The following is a 21,943-nucleotide window of genomic DNA, read 5'->3' as shown; positions in this document are numbered from 1 at the left end:
TCAGATATCACCCTCTGCATGAAACTGTCCCCACTCAACTCCCAGAGCCCTTTAAAGCCATCAGAGACATATAATCACCTTCAACCATGTGGTACAGACATGCACGTCTTATCTCCTCTAGTAATATCTCAACTCTTGGTTAGCAGAGTGAACATACACACACACACACACACTCTCTCTCTCTCTCTCTTTCCCTCCCTCTGTCCCTCCTTCCCTCCCTCTCAACTTCATAGAGCACCCTGTATCAAATAAATAACACCTGTCTGGGTGCTTTAAACGTTCCCAAGTACTATGATAAATAGTATCTCAACTAACAATCAAGTCTTCCTGTCAGATACCATCATCCCAGCTGAGGAAACAGAGTCCGTAATCCACAGTGATCCTCTAGCCTGAGTCCCATGCCCTTTCCACTCCGCTCTGCCGCGTGTTGGCTGAATGAGGGCACTCTGATTTCTAGGGAGTAGCTTTAAGTGAGATCTGCACCGCCTTTCACAACTGTACAGAAACCGAGAAATAAGTTTTGGCTTTACACCAAGAACAATACCACCACTTCTGTCCAGCTGAGAGTGCAGACAGAGCTGTGGGCTTTCCATATGTGTCTGGCCGGATAGAACGAAAGATCACGGGCAGGAAACGTGTGCTCCGGGGGCTCCGTGGCAGCAGCTGCAACATCTGCTAACAAGTGACCCACGTCACAGACATCCCTCCACTCAGTCTCCGGGCCCCGGTCTGGAGCCTAGGGTGCGGGTCACCCCTTCTCCCTAAGTGTCAGCCCAGCTAAAACCTGTTCCTGTACCACAGACGCAGCTGGTGGAGAACCAGAGGGTAACACAGCCTGAGGGGAGACAGGACAGGAGCCAGGGAGGTGGGCCAGCCCAGCAGCTTCTCCGTGGCACCAACACTAGCTAGTGCAAGGCTAGTGCAAGGCTCTCTGTTGCTGGTCCACCCCATCCAGAGGGGGCTTTGGCCTCGTTTTGCTGTCCCTCTTTTTTTTTTAAAGGATTTTTCTTATTTATTTATTTATTTATTTATTTATTTTTGGCTGTGTTGGGTCTTCGGTTCGTGCGAGGGCTTTCTCCAGTTGCGGCAAGCGGGGGCCACTCTTCATCGCGGTGCGGGGACCGCTCTTCATCGCGGTGCGCGGGCCTTTCTCTATCGCGGCCCCTCCCGTCGCGGGGCACAGGCTCCAGACGCGCAGGCTCAGCAATTGTGGCTCACGGGCCCAGCTGCTCCGTGGCATGTGGGATCTTCCCAGACCAGGGCTCGAACCCGTGTCCCCTGCATTAGCAGGCAGACTCTCAACCACTGCGCCACCAGGGAAGCCCCTGTCCCTCTTTTTTTGATAAGCTTTCTTTTCATTCTTCTCACTCAGTTATAATAATTTAGTTATTATTATCACTCAGTTGGTTAGGAGGGCCCACATCTGAAGGGCTGTGTGTTCTGAGCAAGCCCCCAACATCTTCCGACAAACATGCACCCGCCCTCCCCGGGTGCTGTGTGGGAGTAAGTTATCTGCGTTGCTTTTGCATTTAAACGCTACATGCAACTGTGAGGGTAGCGCAGGAATCAGGCTTCCTGAGAAGTTAATGCAACTCACCAAAATCGCAAGTTTAATAAAACACCAATAGAAAGATCTAGTTAACTGCCTGGGAGGACATTAGAGGAATTTTCAAATGGAAGAGATTCTAACCTGGTAACCAGCACAGTGAAGAGAGTGAAGAGGCAGCAGAAGCAAGAAAAGGGAACCGCCCCCCCCCTTGCTGTGTACACTGACCCATTTTAAAAATGAGGAAAGTGAGGCTCTCGTGACTAGCGGGTTATAGAGATGGGGTATCAACCCAGGTTTCCATCTTTACCTTCCAAACACGAGAAAGAGGAGGCAAGAAGCACAGGTTATTGAAGAAAGCTGGGTCAGAGAAGGTCAAAAGAGAAGGAGGGAGACAGGAAAGTTTCTTTGAACAAAACAGTAAGTCCTGGGTTTGCTGTTTCTGGGAGGCAGAAAGGGAACACAGCAGTCATTACTATCGATAGAATATTTTAAAAGTTTGCAAAATGTTTTTATCTTGCAAAACAAAAACTCAGTTCTATTTCACTTTAATGTAAACGATACACATACACACACCATTCACACATATATATACACATACCCAGGGGATCCAGGTAGGTCATAATACAACCTATGAAGCACTGAATTTCAAAGTTCTTGCTATATTTTAAGGTTGTCAGAAAAACTGAAAACAAATGCATTATAAACTCTCAAGTTCAATGGGAATAATCACATAGAAAGGGACCCTGATTGTGTGGTAGAGAAAGAGATGGGTAGTGGTCAGTGCTTAAAAATAAACATGAAATAGTAACAAGAACTCATCAGGATGAAACAGGCCTGAATCTGTATCAAGCACCTTCAACACCAACGTAAGACCAAATGAAGTCTGTCCCAAAGGATCCCTTCTTGCCAAATACTCAGAGATCCCAACCCTGATAAAATAGAGTAAAATTCCAAGAATCTCAGGACTACTTCTCTCTCTAAAAAAGAAACAAATTCCTCCCCTTTCACCTCTCCAGGTGACTTCAAACCAACCTCTAGCTTCAAACACAAGCAAATAAATAAAGTCCCAAATGGTCCATTCTTGCCTTCACTTTTGCTTTGCGGGAACTGACCCCACGGCACAGGTGTTTTAAACCAGTGTGAAAATATATAAGTACTCTCTGTAGCCCAAACTGAAAAAACTGAATCGGAATGATAGTTTTCTTTTCCTTTAAACCAAGTTGATTCACCAGTTCTCTTTTTTCCCACAGCTAAGCCTGGCTTTTAAAGACAACCCAACCAGAGCTAATATCTGCTCCTTGATAAGATGGGCATAATCTAGTGCTATCTTCTAAATGAGTCCCAAGAAGTCCCCAGATACTTCACTACCCATCCCAAGCAATAAACTGTTTGGCATTTCTGCATTAATAGTTTTCTGCTTCTGGGTCTACCAAATTAGACAAAGGCCCATCAGTGCACAATGCTCTCACGTATGGAGGGGAATAACAGCCCGGACCATGTGGTCCAGGATTTGTGACTACAGGGCAGACAGCCAAGGGAACATACAGTCAAGGTGGCGAGCCTCCCATGGAAACTGCAGGGCTCCTTTAATTCAGTCAAGAATGATGGTGTAAACAACATAATATTATACAGCCTGCTAAGTGCAAGAGCGGAAGTCAAAAGGGAGCCAGACAGAGACCGCAGCTTGAAGGAACCATGAGGCCAGCACTATACCCAGAAGAACAGACTAGACAACTAAGCAGCGGTTTGAAGTGTCGCTTTCCTGAGGTGGAGAATCCAGTCCCTTAGTACATCCAGAACGTCTAGACCACACAAAAGAAGAACTTGTATTAATCCAATGTAAAACCTGACAATTGTCCAGTGAATAAAGTTTCAATGACCTGGGTACCAGGGAAAAAAGATATGAGAACTTAATGTTCTAGTAAAGATGCAAAAAAAGTACTCAATGTATTTAAATATTATTTTTTTAAAATTTTGATCATCTGAGATTAACTAGTTCAAACATACAGAAAGTTACAGAAAATAATATGACAGATACCTAGGGGTTTAAAACAATATTGACATTTTGCTTTGTTTACCTCATCTCTTTTTTAAAATTAAACATTTTATTTTGAATTTTTTTCAGACCTATAGAAAAGTTACAAGAATATTACAACGATATTCAGCTATAAAAGAGAAGGAAATCCTGTAATTTGTGTCAACACGGATGGACCTTGAGGGCATTATGTTTAGTGAAATAAATTAGACAGAGAAAGACAAATAGTTCTGATCTTATTTATATGTTTTACCTAATAGAACTGAACTCACTGAGACAGAAAACAGATTGGTAGTTGACAGAGGCCGGGCATGGTGGGGTGAGGGAAATGGGTAAAGGTGGTCAAAAGGTAAAAACTTCCAGTTATAAGATAAATAAGTTCTGGGATGTAACGTCAGCACAGAGCCTATAGTTAACCATACCGTATGGTATATTTGAAAGCTAAGCAAGTAGATCTTTAAAGTTCTCATCATAAGAAAAAGAATTATAACTATTTGAGGTGATGATATTAATGAAATTTACTGTGGTGATCACTTCACAATATATACATATATCAATTCATTATGTTGCACACCTTAAACTTACACATTATGTGTCAATTACAGCTCAATAAAACTGGAAAAAATAAATAAAATTTGTAAACGTATAAAATACAGTATCACCATAAAAAATATTACAATGAAATACCACATTGTCAACATTCTGCCACATATTCTCCTTTTATATACATGTATGTATAATATATACCTTTTTTCTGAACCACTTGCAGAGATTATGACCCTTTCCTCTCAAAGTGTGTATCTTCTAAAATAAGATATTCTCTTACATAACCCAGTTCAATTACCAAATTAAAAAACAACAACAAAAAAACGAAAACACGACTGCTATCTATATTCAGATTTCCCGAACTATCCTTTACGGCAATTTTTTTTTTCCTCTACTCAGGATCCAATCCCGCACCACACACACTGCATTCAGATGTCATGTCTCTCTAGTCGCTTTATCCTGGGAGGGTTCCACAGCCCTTCTCTGTCATTCAAGACCCTACCGTGTGAAGAGCACTGGCCCTCTGTTTTGTGCGACACCCCTTCATTTGTGTTTCTTCATTGTTTCTCCATGCTCTGATCTAGGTTCTGCATTATTGGCAGGGATCCCAATAAGGGAAGGGTTGTTGGTCATCCACAGGACACCCCTGGAGGCGTCTGACAACAGTTTCCCCCATGACAGGTAATGTCACCTATGATGGTCACTTGGTTAAGGTGCCTTCTGCCAGGGCTCTGCTGTTAAAAGTGCCTTTTTCCCTTGAGAAATAAGTGGTCTATGGGGAGACGACCCTCCTAGACTGTAAGTATTCTGTTCCCCAACAAGTTTTCACCCAGTTGTGAATCAAATGCTTCAACTGTGGTTGCAAAATGAAGATTTTCCAACTTTATTCTTCCCTCTACATTTATTAGCTGGCATTTTACTATAAAAAGGAACTTCACCTTCCCCACATTTTTTTCTTTTTTAGCATAAACATGGACTCATGTAGTCTTCTGTTTTTCAATATTTTATAATCCGCTATTTTTATTTATTTTGATGCTTAAATTGTTTCAAACTAGCTCCTGTACCTAACATGCTCCCCTTGGTTTTGAGCACTTCCATACTTCCTGGCACAAAATGTTCTGCGCTTATCTTGTACTTTCCCTGCCCCAGCCCTACAATTGGTCATTTCTCCAACGAGCCTTCAGTTCCTTTAGTCGGTAATAAAAAAAATTTTTTTTAATAAATTTATTTATTTAATTTTTGGCTGCATTAGGTCCTCATTGCTGCACGCGGGATACCTCTAGTTGTCGTGAGTGGGGGGCTACTCTTTGTTGCAGTGCGCAGGCTTCTCATTGCGGTGGCTTCTCTTGTTGCAGAGCACGGGCTCTAGGCTCACCGGCTTCAGTAGTTGCAGCACGCAGGCTCAGTAGCTGTGGCTCGTAGGCTCTAGAGCACAGGCTCAGTAGTTGTGGTGCACGGGCTTAGTTGCTCTGTAGCATGTGGGATCTTCCTGGACCAGGGCTCGAACCCATGTCCCATGTCCCCTGCATTGGCAGGCGGATTCTTAACCACTGTGCCACCAGGGAAGTCCCGGTAATAAAATTTTAAAACAAAGATTTGGATGCTAGCTGTGCTCACTGTTACTGAGATGTCATTGCTCCCAGACCCTTTCAACAGACACAGACAGGAAATCGATTTGTGTGTGTGTGTGTGTGTGTGAGTTTATGATGAGACTTCTAATTCCAATCCAGCACCACTGGGATCTTTCTTGTCTTCCCTCATTCCATGTTTGCATCTTTCTTTCATTTAGACCTTTAGCTCCCAAATACATCAACATAGTTACTCATTGGCTCAATCCTAAAAATTCACACAAAATAATTTCAGAACTTTTAGGGACTTCCTTGGTGGCACAGGTTCGATCTCTGGTAAGGGAAGATCCCACATGCTGCAGAGCAACTAAGCCCGTGCGCCACAACTACTAAGCCCGCACGCCACAACTACTGAAGCCCACACGCTCTGGGGCCCACGTGCTGCAACTACTGAAGCCCGCGCACCTAGAACCTGTGCTCCGCAACAAGAGAAGCTACTGCAACGAGAAGCCTGTGCACCACAACGGAGAGTAGCACCACCCGCTGTAACTAGAGAAAGCCCGCACGCAGCAACGAAGACCTAATGCAGCCAAAAAAATAAATAAATAATAATAATAATTTCAGAATTTTTAAAGCAAAGACATCTTCTGATATTTATTTGAAAAGGTTCACTCAGATGCTATGTCAAAAATTGGCCATTCAGGGTCAAGAACCGAAGTAGAGACCAGTCAGGTATCTATTGCAATAGTCCAAGTGACATAAAAAAGAATGAAATAATGCCATTGGCAGCGACATGGATGGACCTAGAGATTGTCATACTGAGTGAAGTAAGTCAGACAGAGAAAGACAAATATGATACCGCTTATATGTGGAATCTAAAAAAATTTATAAAACAGAAGTAGAGCCACAGATGTAGAAAACAAATTTATGGTTACCAAGGGGGAAGGGAGGGAGGGATAAATTGGGAGTTTGGGATTGACATATACACACTACTATATATCAAATAGATAACTAATAAGAACCTACTGTATAGTACAGGGAACTCTACTCAATACTCTGCAATGACCTATATCGGAACAGAATCTAAAAAAGAGTGTATATGTGTACAGGCATAGCTGATTCACTTTGCTGTATAGCAGAAACTAACACAACATTGTAAATCAACTATACTCTAATAAGAATTAATTTAAAAATAATAAAAATAAAAATAACGATAACACAAATTTAAAAAAAAATAGTCCAGGTGAGAGACAGTATGAAGAAATAGTCACAGCACACGTCTGCCTGAAGTCTCTTCCATCACCTCTAGGTCCTAGCCTGGTCCAGGGCAAAGGCTTTGCTTCTGTGAAATGAAGATTAACACAAAAGGTAGATGAAGGGTAAAAAGGGAAATCAATACAAACATCTCTGCTATAATACAATTTGTGTATTTAAAAAAAAAAAGTAGTGGGCTTCCCTGGTGGCGCAGTGGTTGAGAATCTGCCTGCTAATGCAGGGGACACGGGTTCGAGCCCTGGTCTGGGAAGATCCCACATGCCGCAGAGCAGCTAGGCCCGTGAGCCGCAATTGCTGAGCCTGCGCGTCTGGAGCCTGTGCTCCGCAACAAGAGAGGCCGCGATGGTGAGAGGCCTGCGCACCGTGATGAAGAGTGGCCCCCGCTTGCCACAACTAGAGAAAGCCCTAGCACAGAAACGAAGACCCAACATAGCAATCAATCAATCAATTAATCAATAAAAAAATAAATCTTTAAAAAAAAAAAAAGTAGTATTCTGCAAAATCACTAAAATAACAGAGCTATGGCAGTATATAGGACTGAGGCAGATCACTCAAAGTCTCTGCAGATTTTGTACCTAGAGCACTAATCAAACAGCAACAATCCTGATTAAAAACACAGTAGTGTGATGAAGGGGGTGTAAGAAAGGCTGCTGAGTTATGCACCCAAGTAAAAAAGTGAAACACACAAAGACCAGACAGAACCGCCTGATAGCACCTCCAAAACAGGGCATTTGACCATGTGCAGCCAAGAGGAAGAGCGTGGGGTTAATGGGCATCATGTGCACCATATTCCTCTGAAGCTTGCTTCATCCAGATCTTCTTCCTTGGTGGCACAAATCATTCACATCCTGGAAAAAAAGTATATGAACCAACGTGACTCACACATGATACTGGTATTCCCTATGTGCTAATCACATATAAGCTACTTGCCATCACAGAATCACCAAGAACAGATGTCATTTACTAAATACTACGATTAGATAGGAATTAGATGCTCTCACTCAATCGAATAAAAGAAAACTGTGAACTAGTTATCATTTAATGTCATTTGTCAGATGAGGAAACAGAGGCTCAGAGAGGTTAAGCAACTTCCAGAGGCAGACAGCTAATACTTGCTGTAGGTTCCATACAATCCCACGTGTGTGGCCCTCCTCTTTCCCCAATGTGATGACACCCTGAGAACAAGTGACCAGGGGAAAGAGAAGGTGGAGGCAGGGCGGAGTGGAGAAGGATAGGCGCTGTGGACAGCAAGGCCAGCCAGTAACACAAGCAGAGCAGGAAAGGGCCAGCCTCAATTTCCCTGGCAGCCTGGTCCTGAGCGGAAAAGAAATTGTCATCAAAAACCTCAGGGCCAGGGACTTCCCTGGTGGTCCAGCAGTTAAGAATACGCCTTCCAACGCCGGGGACGCGGGTTCGATCCCTGGTTGGGGAACTAAGATCCCACATGCTGTGGGGCAACTAAGCCAGTGCACTGCAACTACTGAGCCTGCACGCCACAACTAGAGAGCCTGCATGCCACAACTACTGAGCCCACGCGCTCTGGAGCCCATGCACCACAAATAGAGAGAAGCCTATGCGCCGCAATGAAGATCCCACATGCCGCCAACTAAGACCCGATGCAGCTATAAATAATAAATTAATTAATTAATTAAAAAAAATTTTGGGGGGCTTCCCTGGTGGTGCAGTGGTTGAGAATCTGCCTGCCAATGCAGGGAACATGGGTTCGAGTCCTGGTCTGGGAAGATCCCACATGCCGCGGAGCAACTAGGCCCGTGAGCCACAGCTACTGAGCCTGCGCGTCTGGAGCCTGTGCCCCGCAATAAGAGAGGCCGCGACAGTGAAAGGCCCGCGCACCGCGATGAAGAGCGGCCCCCGCTTGCCGCAACTAGAGAAAGCCCTCGCACAGAAACAAAGACCCAACACAGCCAAAAAAATAATAATAAATTGATTAATTAATTAAAAAAAAATGTTTGGCTAATGTGGCCAAATGGCTGGTGTGTGAAGACCTAACACAGAGTACCCAATGTTACTTCATGTGGCATCAGAAAGATTGTTGGCAGAAAGATTGTTGGCAGGGTGGAAGGGGCCAACCAATAGAGGTGTTCACCCAGTAGGGACGGAGGCTGCACCCATGGAGGGAAGGAAGGGCCAGATCAAATAAACTACATCATCAGAAAAGTCACAGCAAGAAGGACATGTGAGAGCCAGAAATAAATCCTTGCAGTAACCCGAGGCGGGTCACACTTCCACTAGAGGAAATGAGGTCTTGGTTTTTGCATTGTAAGAGGGCAGTGGGGAAACCAGGCACCATCCCAAAATGAACATGAGAAATGGATGCTGCCCCCCAAGGTGGGGGAAGGGGGCTTAAGAAAAAAAACATTTAAGGAACAGCGCATTTAAGGCCAAGGGGCAAGTTAATAGATACTTTTAAGTATAAAAAGGGTTAGAAGAAAATTATTGTCCAACTGGTCCTCACTGACACAGAGGCCTAATTTGTGTGAAACAACACGGAAGTCCAGTTAGGTGTGAGGAAGGGATTTCAGCCTAAAGAGAAAAAATTAGGTACATCTATAAGAAGAGGTTCTAGAATCTTTATTTCCTGAATATTGCTTTAAGATCCCATTATACCCAATAGTTACTAAGTTTTCTCTTTTACTTGCTAGCAAGTTACTTAACCTCTCTGAACCTAATTTTTCTTGTTTGCAAAACCTCATAGAATTCCTATAAGGATTAATGAAATATCTGCCGCAGTGCATGCAGATAGTAAGAACTCAATAAATGGTAGCTGTTTTTATTTCTACGCATCGGGCGCACCATGGTAAGCATTGGAGATACAAAGACACACGGTTCCTTTGTCACATCCTGTATTATTTTCTTCAGTGCATTTGTAATTATTTGAATTTCACCGTTCTTACTGGTTTACCTGTTGGTCTTACCTTCTGTAAATCTTGAACATACGCATTGTGAAAGCAGGCTTTGGATAATCGGGATTTGAGATTTAACGGGGCCCCAGCCTGAAACTAGACCCAACTTTGTTAAGTCCTTTTGTATCACCTCTCCCTCAAAGTTGCTAGATTTTAAGAGCTAGATTTTGTAGTTCCTGCAACAAAGAAATCCTATTGTGTCGTAGAAGGCCTTGAGTGTCTACATTTGGTATTTCATGCCACAGAGCCTTTGTGCCAGCAGCATACCAGAAAGAGCCAAGGACCTTGCTCTCCCCGAGGGCTGTTCCTGCTGTTTCTCTTCTGGTACAACAGAGCACAGCTGTTCTCCCGAAGGTACGCAGACCTTGATGGTCGCTCCACCCAAAAAGCATTTATTGGGCATGGTACCACGGGGGATTCAAAAACAAAGAAAGCATGGCCCCTGTCCTCCAAGAGCTTGCAGACCAGGAGGAGGCCAAGAATAAGAACCACTAACGATAACAAACAAAAAAATTGCATAAGGTAATGGCTGAGCCATGGCAGACGTTCATACTTGAAGAGAGGAGAGGAGAAAATCCAGGCTGGGAAAGAGCACGAGAAAGGCTCGGAGTCTCTAAAGTTCACCGCGTATTACGAAGGGGAGCACACCACTGTGCCTGGAAGAGAGTCCAGATCTGGGAATCAGATAAAGGACATCCTGGGATGACATGCTGGGAAGTCTAGACTTGATGCTCTGATAATGGCAAGGAGGTCTGGCAGGATGGGTGGAGGGACTGTGTTTTAATATCCTTAGGGCTGTAATTCATGCACCCATGGTCCTGATGCCCTGCTGAGGTGCAGTGCTGAACTGGGGATGGGGCTGGCCACGATTCTAACGGGGAAGGCACCCTCCCCAGCAAGCAAGCAAGGAATGGGGAAGATGGTCCCGAGAGTGGGGAGGATGATCCCGTGGCAGCAGGGCCGAGACCCAGAACAAACCAGTAGCCTCTGTGCTGGGTACAAGCTCGTGCGGCTTTCAGTGCACTGTTCCTGATGCACAGGACACGGGAGAGGGCAGAGTACACAGCAGTGCCCGAGAATTCAGGCTTCAGAATCAAAGCTGCCCTCCAGCTCTGCTCGCTGTGCCCTTGAGCACGTTATCTGGCCTCTGTTGGCCTCAGTTCCTCATCTGTCGGAGTCCTAAGTACTGGGGCGTGTGTAGCAGCTAACCTTTACTGAAAGGTTACTATGTCCCAGACATGGTTCTAGGGCTCACGTGTGTTAATGCATTTAATCCTCACCACCCTGTGAGATAGGTTTTTACTATTACCCCATTTATTGATGAGGAAACTGGGGCACAGAGAAATTATGTAACTTGCCCAACGTCTCACAGTGTATGCGTGATGCACCAGGATTGGAACCCAGGCAGTCTGTCTCCAAACTCACATCTTAACCAATATTCCACAGTCTCCCCAAAATTAAAATCTATACCTGTTTTGAAGAATTTCTGCTGGGAAAAATATCATGCTAAAAGGACCTAGCACACAGGCAGTGTCAATGTATGGCGGCTTCATGTGATAAAGGACTGTTATTAAAAATATACAAAGAATTCCTTGGATATAGAAGATGTGGTGTATATATATATATATATATATGTAATGGAATATTACTCAGCCATAGAAAAGAATGAAATAATGTCATTTGCAGCAACATGGATGGACCTAGAGGTTATCATACTAAGTGAAGTAAGTCAGACAGAGCAAGACAAATTTCATATAATATCACTTACATGTGGAATCTAAAAAACCGATACAAGTGAACGTATCTATAAAACAGAAACAGACTCATGCACATAGAAAACAAACTTATGGCTACCAAAGGGGAGCACGGTGTTGGGGGGGAGGATAAATTAGGAGTTTGGGATTAGCAGATACAAACTACTATATGTATAATAGATAAACAACAAGGTTCTCCTGTATATTCAATATCTTGTAGTAAATTATAATGGAAAAGAATCTGAAAAAGAATATATATATATATATATATATATATATATATATATATATCTGAATCACTTTGCTGTGCACCAGAAACTAACACGACATTGTAAATCAACTATACCTCAAATAAAAAATACATATACAAAAAATTCTTAAAACTCAACAATAAGAAGCAAACAACTCAAAAACTGGGCCAAAGACCTTAACAGACACCTCGCCCAAGAAGGTATGCAGATAGAAAATAAGCACATGAAACAACAAGATACCAGTACACACCTATTAGAAGGGCCAAAATCTGGAACACGGACAACACCAAATGCTGGCGTGGATGTGGAGCAATAGCAACTTTCATTAACTGCTGGTCAGAATGCAAAATAGTACAGCCACTTTGGAAGACAGTTTGGCAGCTTCTTACAAAACTGAACATACTTTTACAGCAAACGTGCTCCTTGGTATTTACCCAAAGGACCTGAAAACTCAAGTCCACACAAAAACCTGCCCATGGATGTTTATTACAGCTTTGTTCGTAACTGCCAAAACTTGGAAGCAACCAAAGACGTCCTTTAGTAGGTGAATGGATAAATAAACCGTGGTACATCCAGACAATGGAATATTATTCAGTGTTAAAAAGAAACAGCTACCAAGCCATGAAAAGACATGGAGGAATCTTAAATGCATGTTACTAAGTGAAAGAAGCCACTCTGAAAAGGCTACGTACTGCATGATTCCAACTGTGTGATATTGTAGAAAAGGCAAAACTATAGAGACTGTAAAAAAGCCAGTGGTTGCCAAGGGTTATACAGGTGAGGGTTGAATAGGCAGAGCACAGAGGATTTTGAGGGCAGTGAAAATACTCCATATGATACCATAATGATGGATACATGTCATTATACACTTTTCCAAACCCACAGAATGTACGACTCTGGTGGGAAATGTTGGTAACAGAGAAGGTTGTGCATGTGTGGAAGCAGGGAGTATATGGTAAGTCTCTGTACCTTCCCCTCAATTTTGCTGTGAAACTAAAACTGCCCTAAAAAAGTAAAGTCTTAATGAAAACGCACGCGTGTGTGTGTGCACATACACACAGCAGCTATTAACTCCTAAGGACAGCAGGGGAAGGAAGGCATTAGAAGCAGCTGCCTAAGTGCAGAGGTGAGAGGCAACATTTCCCTTTGGACACCAACCCCTCTGGCTGTTCACCTGCAGGGCCCCGGCCAGGCCCCTCCAGAGCTGCAGCTTCTCCCAGGCCTTCAGCGGACAGGGCTTCCTGCTGTACCAGGCGATGAGAGCCGGCTGCTGGGGTCTACCCTGGACCAGGCTTCCACATGGACCCGGCCCACCCCTGCCAGGCACAGCCTTCCTCACAGTACACTGCGCCAGGCCGGGCTTCCACAAGACCGTGGAGCCCCAGAGCAGAACCGCTGGATGCGGCCAGCCTGGGGCCTTCCCAAATCAGCTCCAACATCCCAGAACAACGGGGAGGTATCGCGTGTGCCCGCATGGCTCCCAGCAATGGCTCCCGATAAACTTTTATAATCTGCCCCATACAAAGCACCATGGTGGAGTCCAAGATACATATAACAGTCCTCGTCCTCCAAGTGCACAGAGTTAGTAAGCCTTGACTTAACCGTGACACCCCCTAACTAGTCTCTCCACATCTCCATTCCCGTCTCCACAAAGTATCCGGGGTGAGATTTTTCAAATGTGTACCTGATTATGTCATGTATAACTAAAAGCCCTCCGACTGCTCTGGATAAACCCTAAAATCCAAATTCCCGTGAGGCCCTCCACGATCGGATCCTTGCCCAGCTCTCGTATCTGTACCACTCACCCTTCCCCCCTGCTCAGCAGGCCCCTGTAACACTGATCCTTTTCCATTCTCCAAGAAATCATGTCTGTCACTTCCTCAGAAAGCCATCTCAATGCGCCAGACGGGGCGAGGCTCCCGCAATGGCACTTGCCTCAAAGCACTTATCACAGCCAGAACTCTGTAATTATTGGGAAGCTGTCACCCCTGCCAGGCTGCAAGCTCCCGGACAATGTCTGTCTCCTTCACTGATAGATCCTAGAACACAGAGCAGTGCTCAGTGAATAAGTGACATGAATGAGGATGTGAATGAACGGACACAAAAGGTAAGAAAGAATAATTACAGTAAGGTGAGGCATGAACCACCCAGAATCAGAAAGGTACTGGAGTGCACATAATAACTAATTTTAGTCCAATGTCCTCATGTTACAAAGGAAGAAACTGAGTCAAGGTGAGACACCTTCCGGTCACATACGCTTCACACAGCTGTTCCTTTCTGGTAAGCAAGAAGTGCCGGAAGAGTGTTCCTTCAATTCTCCGAAGTGCATCATTTTTCTGTTCTGGAATTCACTTCAATGTGTGCAAAACAGAAACACAGAGAACGTAAGGGCTTAGAATGTTTATAGAGACTCAAAAAGGAATAAAGCCTTATTAAGAAGAAGAATGTCAAGACCATCAGCCCCTGGACTCTACTCTCTCCAAGGAACACAGGTGAAGGGAAGGTGGGCAAGTCACAGTTACGGTCACCCAGACTCATCCGAGCTGAGCCTCCAGTGCCTGTCTGAATAGCACCTGAATCTGCACGATCCCTGGAGAGAAGCGTGAGGCCTCCGTCTCAGCTTTGTTGGCTGCTCATAATACTGCAAATTACCTTCAGATTGTAGAAGCTTATGCCACTAGTTTGAGTCAACCAACATGTATTGAATACAAACCATGTGTCAGGCTCTTTCCATGTATTATCTTGTTTAACAGCATCATTATCTGTTTTGCAAAAGAAAACCTGATCAGAGAGGAGAGGTGAACCTTGCCAAGAAAGGGTACAGCTGAATAAGCACTTCTCTCTCTGAAAAGTCACCTTTCCACACTGCAGTGACTATGCTTTTTGACAACTTTGAGAACCCACATTTGATCATCAAATGTGGAGTAGATGTTAATATTAAAAAAAGATTTTGTAAAGACATCTTTATATTTCCTAAAAAATGGTATTTGCTAGTTTTGCTACTTAATTAAATTTAAACAGGAAACAGAGGGGTCAGAAGGGAAACAACTTATTTTTTTAACCTTTTAGCTTAAAAAAAAAAAAAAAAGATAAAAAGAGACTGGGGAAGGGTGGAGGAGGGAGGGAAATATTTTACAAGCTAATGATAACCAGCTGAGACCTGACAGTCTCTAGGATCAAATACTCCAGGCCAAAAGGCAATGGTAATTAGCCTGGAGGCAATGAGCAGCCTCTAGAAACTGCCAAGTGTCAGAGAAAGAGCCCAGAACTATGTTTTGTGAAATCCCAGTGCATACAGGGAACTACAGGCTGAAACAGTGAGATGCCATTTCTTTCTTTCTTTTTTTTTTACTCAGACAAAATAGACTTTTTTTATGTGTAGTTTAAAAATCTTTTTTGAATTTTTCTTTTTAATCGAAGTCGCGGTGATGTACACAAGATGCCATTTCCGTCATGAGAATGGCAAACGGAAAACTCTGAAAGTATTAGGTAGCAGTAAAGAAGTGAGGCAAGGGCTGCTCCTTACATGCTGACAGGAGTGTAAACTGTGTTCTGAAGGGTAACTGGAAGTGCCTTTTGAACGTGAAACGTGCACACCTCGTGTGCTTCTAACTGCAAACGCCACTCTCCAGTTTGACCCCAGAGAATGGTTCTCAGAGGGGGATCCGGAAACTGAGACTCTTCCAGGAGGTTCATGATGTGAACCCCCTTTTCACAATATTATTAAGTTGTTATCTGCCTTCTCATTCTCATTCTTTTGTGAGTATATAGAGTAGGGTTTCCAGAGGCTACTGACGTGGGATATCACTGCACAATGAATGAGAAGCTGATAGGAGCAGGCAGTGGTCTTCTACTGAGCCAGGCATCAAGGAGACTTGCAAAGTCGGAAAACAGTGCCACTCTTCTTTGATTTTGTAATTAGATTTATATAATTTGTTGAAATACTGAGATCTTTATAGCTTAGAGGTGTATGTTCAGGAGTGTTCCTCACAATGTTATTTATATTAGCAAAAAAATTTGTAAATGGGCTCAGTTTCAATACACCTATTCGACATTTATTTGGTAGCCAACAAAAAGCAAGTTTATAAGATTTAAGAACGAGGCAAAAATGACCCGAAATGGAGTTTGGTTTTTAAAAAGTAGAATACAAGTTGTCAGCTATGTATACATAATTAAGGCTGGGGGAAAACACACCAAGATTTAACAGTGGTTATCTCAGTGTTATAACAGTGGTGGAATTACAGCTCTTTTCTCTTCTACATTTCCCGTATTTTCTACAGTCAGCCATATCTTTTTAATCAGATAAATATACACATACACAAATGGCTTTTGAGAAAAAGGAGTGCAAGCTTTAGAGAGGGTGAATAAATAAATGAGAAGAATCTCCCTTTGCTGCCATACACCTTGCGCCCCCACACAAAGCCAGGCTCATCTCGGTGCCTTCTCCCCTGGAAACCAGTGGCCCCAGGTGCCCTCGGTAACCCCAAAGCACGCAGCTGTGTCCAACTCACTCAGCCAGGGCACGATGCTCCCAAACTGCCTCCCCTCCCCTACTCTGGACTAAGCTCACTGCCTCAGTTAGGGGTTTGAGAAGAAAGCAATCCAAGGAAGCAATGTGCAGAGGAAGGGTGGGTGTTTGCATGGCTTTGAAAAAGGATGTTGCTAATCCAAACCCAGAATCTGCAAAGATTTCAAGACATATGTTCAGTTTCTGCTAAGGGTGGGAGTTTCATCTATTCTGAAATAATAGGGTTTTTCCCACAACTTCATTTGTTTTTCTTTTTTTCTGTGGGGTGGGGGGAAGAGAAAGGGATTAGTAAATAATTAAAAATAGATCTTCTAATTCACTGGGTCTTTCAAAGTCAGGCAACAGTGTACACTGAAACAGAACAAATGCTATTTGGGTAAATTCTAGTATATTTTTAAAATCGATCTCATCGTTACTAAATGTTTGCTTATTATCTGTCAGTTCACATTCTACGCTCTATTACTGTTATTCTAGTCAGCTCCAATGACATTATACAGAGTTTTCAAATATTTTTGATGGTACTTTTTTTAAGACGAACTCTTTCAAGATACATAAAATCCCATCTTACAGACAACAGAATAACTAACACTCAGGATCCCCAAATGCTAAAATCCTACTGATATCCTTGATGATTCCATTCATTTACACAATCTATTGAATGCCTACTACGTATCAAGTTTTGTGGTGGAAGCTATGGACAGAGCAGTCAACCCGACAGAGGATAGATGGTCCCTGTCCCTGATGAACTTACAGGCTGGTGGCGAGACAGTATTCAACAAATAATCATGCAAATAATTACCTAACTGCAACTTGTGATAAGTGCTTGGAAGGAAATGTAGTGTGCTACGAGGACACATCAGAAAGTCCGTGGCAAGTTGCAATCTTACCCTTGAAAGAGGCTATTTCTTTCTTAAAACCAGGAGCACATCAAAATCCCTCTTCCACTCGTCTGACAGCATCACATTCAGAGGGAGCTGGAGGTGGAGGGTATACAAAGCAGCATTTTCTTCTCCTTACTTGAAATAAGAACTCAGGAATGCAAAACTATCCTGGAAAATGACTTCATCCTTCTGGAAACCGATACTGGTCTCTTCTCCTTTCCTTTCAATGCTGGGAGGAGGGGAGAGTTACAAGTATTTATGTACCAACAAGCCTGATGTGTAATAGTGGAAAATTCGGAAGAACCTAAACGTACATCACAAGGGGAGTGCCTGGTTGAACTATGATGAGAACATTCCACGCTATGGAAGATCTGCCTGCCTGTCTATGAAAAAGCAGTGAGGTGACACCTCTGTACTGACGCAGAAGGCTTTCCACACCTTTCCACACAGTATGCTTTCCATACTAAGCAGGAAAATGCAAACCACTACGATGTGACTCAGTTTGGTTTAAAAAAATGTGTATACGTTATATTCATGCAGAGAACGGCTGTTTTACCGTGGTCACCTCTAACACATAGTGAAGGAGGTTTATGAATCCTTTACCACGAGAAGGTATTGAGGTACTATCTGTACAATAAAATACCAAAAAAAAAAAAAATTAACAAAGGAAAACATGTATGTATCAGTAGCCTCTCCGGATAGCAGGCATCTTTCTGGAAAGGGACCAGGAGGCTCCCTTGGTGCTTTGGCTTTAAATGTGAGCTGAGGATGTGCTGTTTTGGGACCTTTGCCCTGAGACCCTAAGTATCAGCCCATTCTTACAGACACCCCTGAAAAGAAGAATCAGCTTTGCCACCTGGTACATGCTGAAGGGCAGCCTGAACACATTCCCAAAGATATGCCTACAATCAGCCATGACAGAGCAGGTGACTTAAGCCACCTGGCTGCTGACTCAGTTGGAGGAAACACGAGGGGAACTGGGAACTCACAGCATGGGAAGCAGCTGCAGCTCTCCCTGTCCCCTGGCTCACTGGGGCTGGCCCAGCGCCTGCCCTGTAAATGACAGCAGCAGAGCAGAGCTAACCCCAAGGGACCAAGTCCCTCTGTCCAGAACTACAGCTGCCTGCTGGGAGGGCAGCAGGGAGAGAAGACTCCCTGGGCGGACCAGGCACCCTTCCCCAGGGGTCCAGTTGCTGCCCCTGCTGCTCGTCTGGTCCAGCCACCCTGGCGCCGGGCATGAAGCATCCTGGTGGGAGATAGGAGCTCTGCTCTCCCACCGTCCCCTAAGACACCAGGCTAGGGCACCAGAGAGTCAAAGCAGTCCCTGAGGGAGGACATCTCGGTCCCAGGTCCTGAGTAGCCCTAAGCCGAGGGTACTGCAGACCCATCAAAAGACCCCAAGAACAAGAATCCCATTCAGAGTCTGGTCTGTTGAAAAGTAGCATGCTCAGGGAATTAGTTTCTTCAACGATTTAGATAAATATTCCTAGAATTTCAGAGCTTGAAGGCTATGTAGCCTAATTATGCTTGTAATTCTACACAGAGTTGTCACTCAGCTATTTCCTAAACTAACTCGCTAACTCTCTCTCGATATAGATATAGATAGAAATATAAATATAGATATAGCTATACCTCCAGGTGAAAGGGGCTGCACCTCTAGAGGCATCTGGGGACAGGTGTGGTAGAAATGAAGGTCCTTCTGTGGCACAGAACTCTGACCTCCTGCACCTACCATATGGCGACACTCATGTGTTCTAATGGAGCCATATGGAATGACACTCGTCCACCTCCCACTGAGCCTTTCAACATTTCAAACACAGATTCTGCCTTGCCAAAAAAATACTGCGAAAGAAAATTACTGCAAAAGGAAATCTGAGGTACTTGCAATACAACCTATGCTTACAAGTCAAGTGGGGCAACTGAACGGGGTTCATCATGAATCGTAACCAGCTTCTCCCTCCTGGCATCAGATGGCTCCTCCACGACAGGGTCCATGTCTCCCTGACTCCTGGGTCCTCAGTGCCCAGCACTGGGTCCGGCCCACAGCTGGTACTCAAGAAACATTTGCTGAAGGGAAAGATTATCTCCAGGACTCATGCCACTTGGCGGTTTTCCTTCCAACCGGAAGCCTCAACTCCCGGCCATCTGGAAGGCGGAGGGAAAGCCTTGACTATCTATGCCTGCCCAATGACAAGGAAAACTGAAGACTGCCTTCTAAAATGAATTTGGCGACTTCCTGCCAAGTTGAACAACTTAGTGGTGTGGATCACAAAATCAAGCTCACTGTAACCTTTTCCTAACCAACTCTTCCCTCAACTTCACCATTTCCATCGATATCACTCTCCAATCACCCAGGCCTGCAGCCTTTCTGATAGCTCTGATCAGTCTCGGCCCTTTGCGGCCGATGAAAAGCTAGGGGCCCAAGAGTGGATCATTACTCCTTGATCTTGGAAATTTCCCATCCTTTCCCTTCTAGTCTTGGCGTCCACCCTCGCACAAGACCTCAACTGATGCCTCATCTTTATGGCATCCTCCCTAGCTCCAACTCCCCTCCTTCACAGACCCTACATGTACCCTCAGGCTATTACTTATTAAGGGCTGTTTCCAACCAGTCCAGCCTCTGCTCAAATAATAACTTTGCACTTTTTAAACCATCAAGCCTGTACTCCTCTGTTCTCACTAACCCAGGCCCATATTCACTCTCATATTCCAGGAACCCTGACTAATCCTCCTGCCTCAGTCAGGACACTGCTCGCTGTTTCTCTCCTTCCAGGAACACGTACCATTCTCTGACATCCCAAAATCTTGGCAAAGGTCTCACCTCTGCTTATCCAAATCCCACCCACGGGCAGGGGCTCAGGGCCAGCCCAATCTCTCACATAAGCTTTCCCCGGTGTCCAGCCCCACCGGCCTTCTTCCCCACAGAGCTGTGTCTAGCCTCATACACTGCCTTCCTCTTGACTCATAAACACTCTCTCCTGCGCTCAAAGTCAGAAGAGATGATGAGGAAGACCAGCTGTTTATTAGCCACGTGATCTTGACCAAACCACCAGACTCTCAGAATCTCACAGAACTGTTATTAGGATAAAGGAGAGTTTACATGAAGGGGACTCGTTCATCTCACACTCAAAATAAGGCCATCCACGTAGAGGATTTGGGTATCCCTTCTAATACTGGCCAAGGGCAGTTATTTCCCATCATTCACAACCCTGCAGAGGTAAAGTCTCAGTACACATCAACTAAATGTAAGATAAGGGAGAAAGCACTTTTCATGGGCTACTTTTCTTCACGTCCTCCGTTTAGCCACGCGGGAGCTTCTCTGACACAAATTTTGGGTGACTGCAGAAATGTGTGGGAGGGAAAAGAGAGGCAAATCTGGTGACAACGGCGCCGGTCTTGAGAGTGGGACTTGAACACTAAGCCAGAGTCGGGATCAGTGGGCAGCAGGGAACAGAAACGGGTAGCAGGGATGCGAGTAGGGTCCACAGCAGGGGGGGAAAAGGGAGCACGCGAACAAAGAATGCTGCGGCCCATCAACTCGGGCTACCTTCCTTCCCAACGTTCACGCCCATGACAACGGCGGGCACCGCCAGGGACGCACGGTAAAATCACTTCTCGCCAGAGACCCGGGCACCTCTGATAACGCCGGCCCAGCCCGCCCCGGTGCCGCTGTCCCCGGGCCTTACCAATCGAGATTTCCTGTGCGAAGGCCAGCGAGATAAGCAGCAGCGGCAACCCCACGGAGATGCACGTGACCATCTTGTCCACGGCCAGCTCCAGCCGCAGCCCCTTGAACTTGGGCTCCGAGGGCTCCTTCAGCAAGAAGTCTGAGAAGACGTACTCGGTGGCCAGGTGAGCAATGGCCATGGCTGCGGCGCACCGGGCTGGGCCAGGAAGGCTCACAAGGGCAGGCCCGGGTACCCCCGGCGTCGGGAGGGCGGCGCGGCGCCTTCACCCGGTCACTGACCGGGCCCGCGGCTTTCGCTTTCCCTTTGCCGGCTCCCCAGTTGCTTCCACATCCCACTGGTCTTTGTGTGTCGAAGCGCCGCAGCTGTCTTCTCTGGGGGCCTGGCCTGGCGGGTTCCGGGACTGCTCCGGGCGCACGGGATCGCCCCTGCTCCTCCGCCGCGGGCCTGGGGCAGAGCCGCACCCGCAGGTCCCCGGGATGCGCGCGCCCGAGGGCGCGAGACCCAACCGCGGAACAAAGCGCTAGCCTCGCCGCGGCTCCGCCGCGGCGCCCTGGCGACCAGCCCGTGCGCTCTCGGCCAGCTCCGCTGCGCTCTTCCGGAACCTCGGAGGAGCCGGAGTAATGAGGGGCTTGGAGTTTCCGGAAGCTGAGGCGACGCGGGGCGGGTGCGCGCGGCAGCATCTAGCGACCCTGGGATCCACCCCCAGCAAAGGGAGCTTCCCGGCGAGCGGTACCTCGTCAAATGCTCGCGCCTCTCCCCAACCTCATTCTCTCCACTTCCTGGCACCCGGGATTTTTGAAATCATTTCTGAAAGCGACCTGTTACCCTGTGGACAGGATGGCCCCCTTTTACGCCTCACCCCCAACATTTCTACGTGGCGGAATCAGGTTAAAAGGAGGTGCGAACGCTTCAAAGAGCAACGGGGCCCTAAAAGGCTATCGAG

General features: G+C 45.5%; 1 protein-coding gene across 2 annotated transcripts in view; it reads right to left on the bottom strand.

Moving 5' to 3' along the window:
• Window positions 1-21,598, bottom strand: part of PANX1 (pannexin 1) — a 45,507-nt gene extending 23,909 nt beyond the window's left edge. The window contains exons 1-2 of one of the 2 annotated variants that reach the window (XM_057553253.1): window positions 20,998-21,132; window positions 7,689-7,821 (exon numbers count right to left, since the gene is read on the bottom strand). In XM_057553253.1, coding sequence (XP_057409236.1) covers window positions 7,689-7,761 — 73 coding nt within the window. In that variant the 5' untranslated portion in view covers window positions 7,762-7,821; window positions 20,998-21,132. Of the gene's footprint in view, window positions 1-7,688; window positions 7,822-20,997 lie in introns of both variants that reach the window. The other variant, XM_007189810.2, reaches the window with a different exon arrangement.
• Between the last annotated feature and the right edge of the window lie 345 nt (window positions 21,599-21,943).

Source organism: Balaenoptera acutorostrata, chromosome 9, assembly GCF_949987535.1.
Source record: "Balaenoptera acutorostrata chromosome 9, mBalAcu1.1, whole genome shotgun sequence".
Lineage (NCBI taxonomy): Eukaryota > Metazoa > Chordata > Mammalia > Artiodactyla > Balaenopteridae > Balaenoptera > Balaenoptera acutorostrata.
Note: the sequence above shows the minus strand (reverse complement) of the source record. Positions and strands in the feature narration are given on the sequence as shown.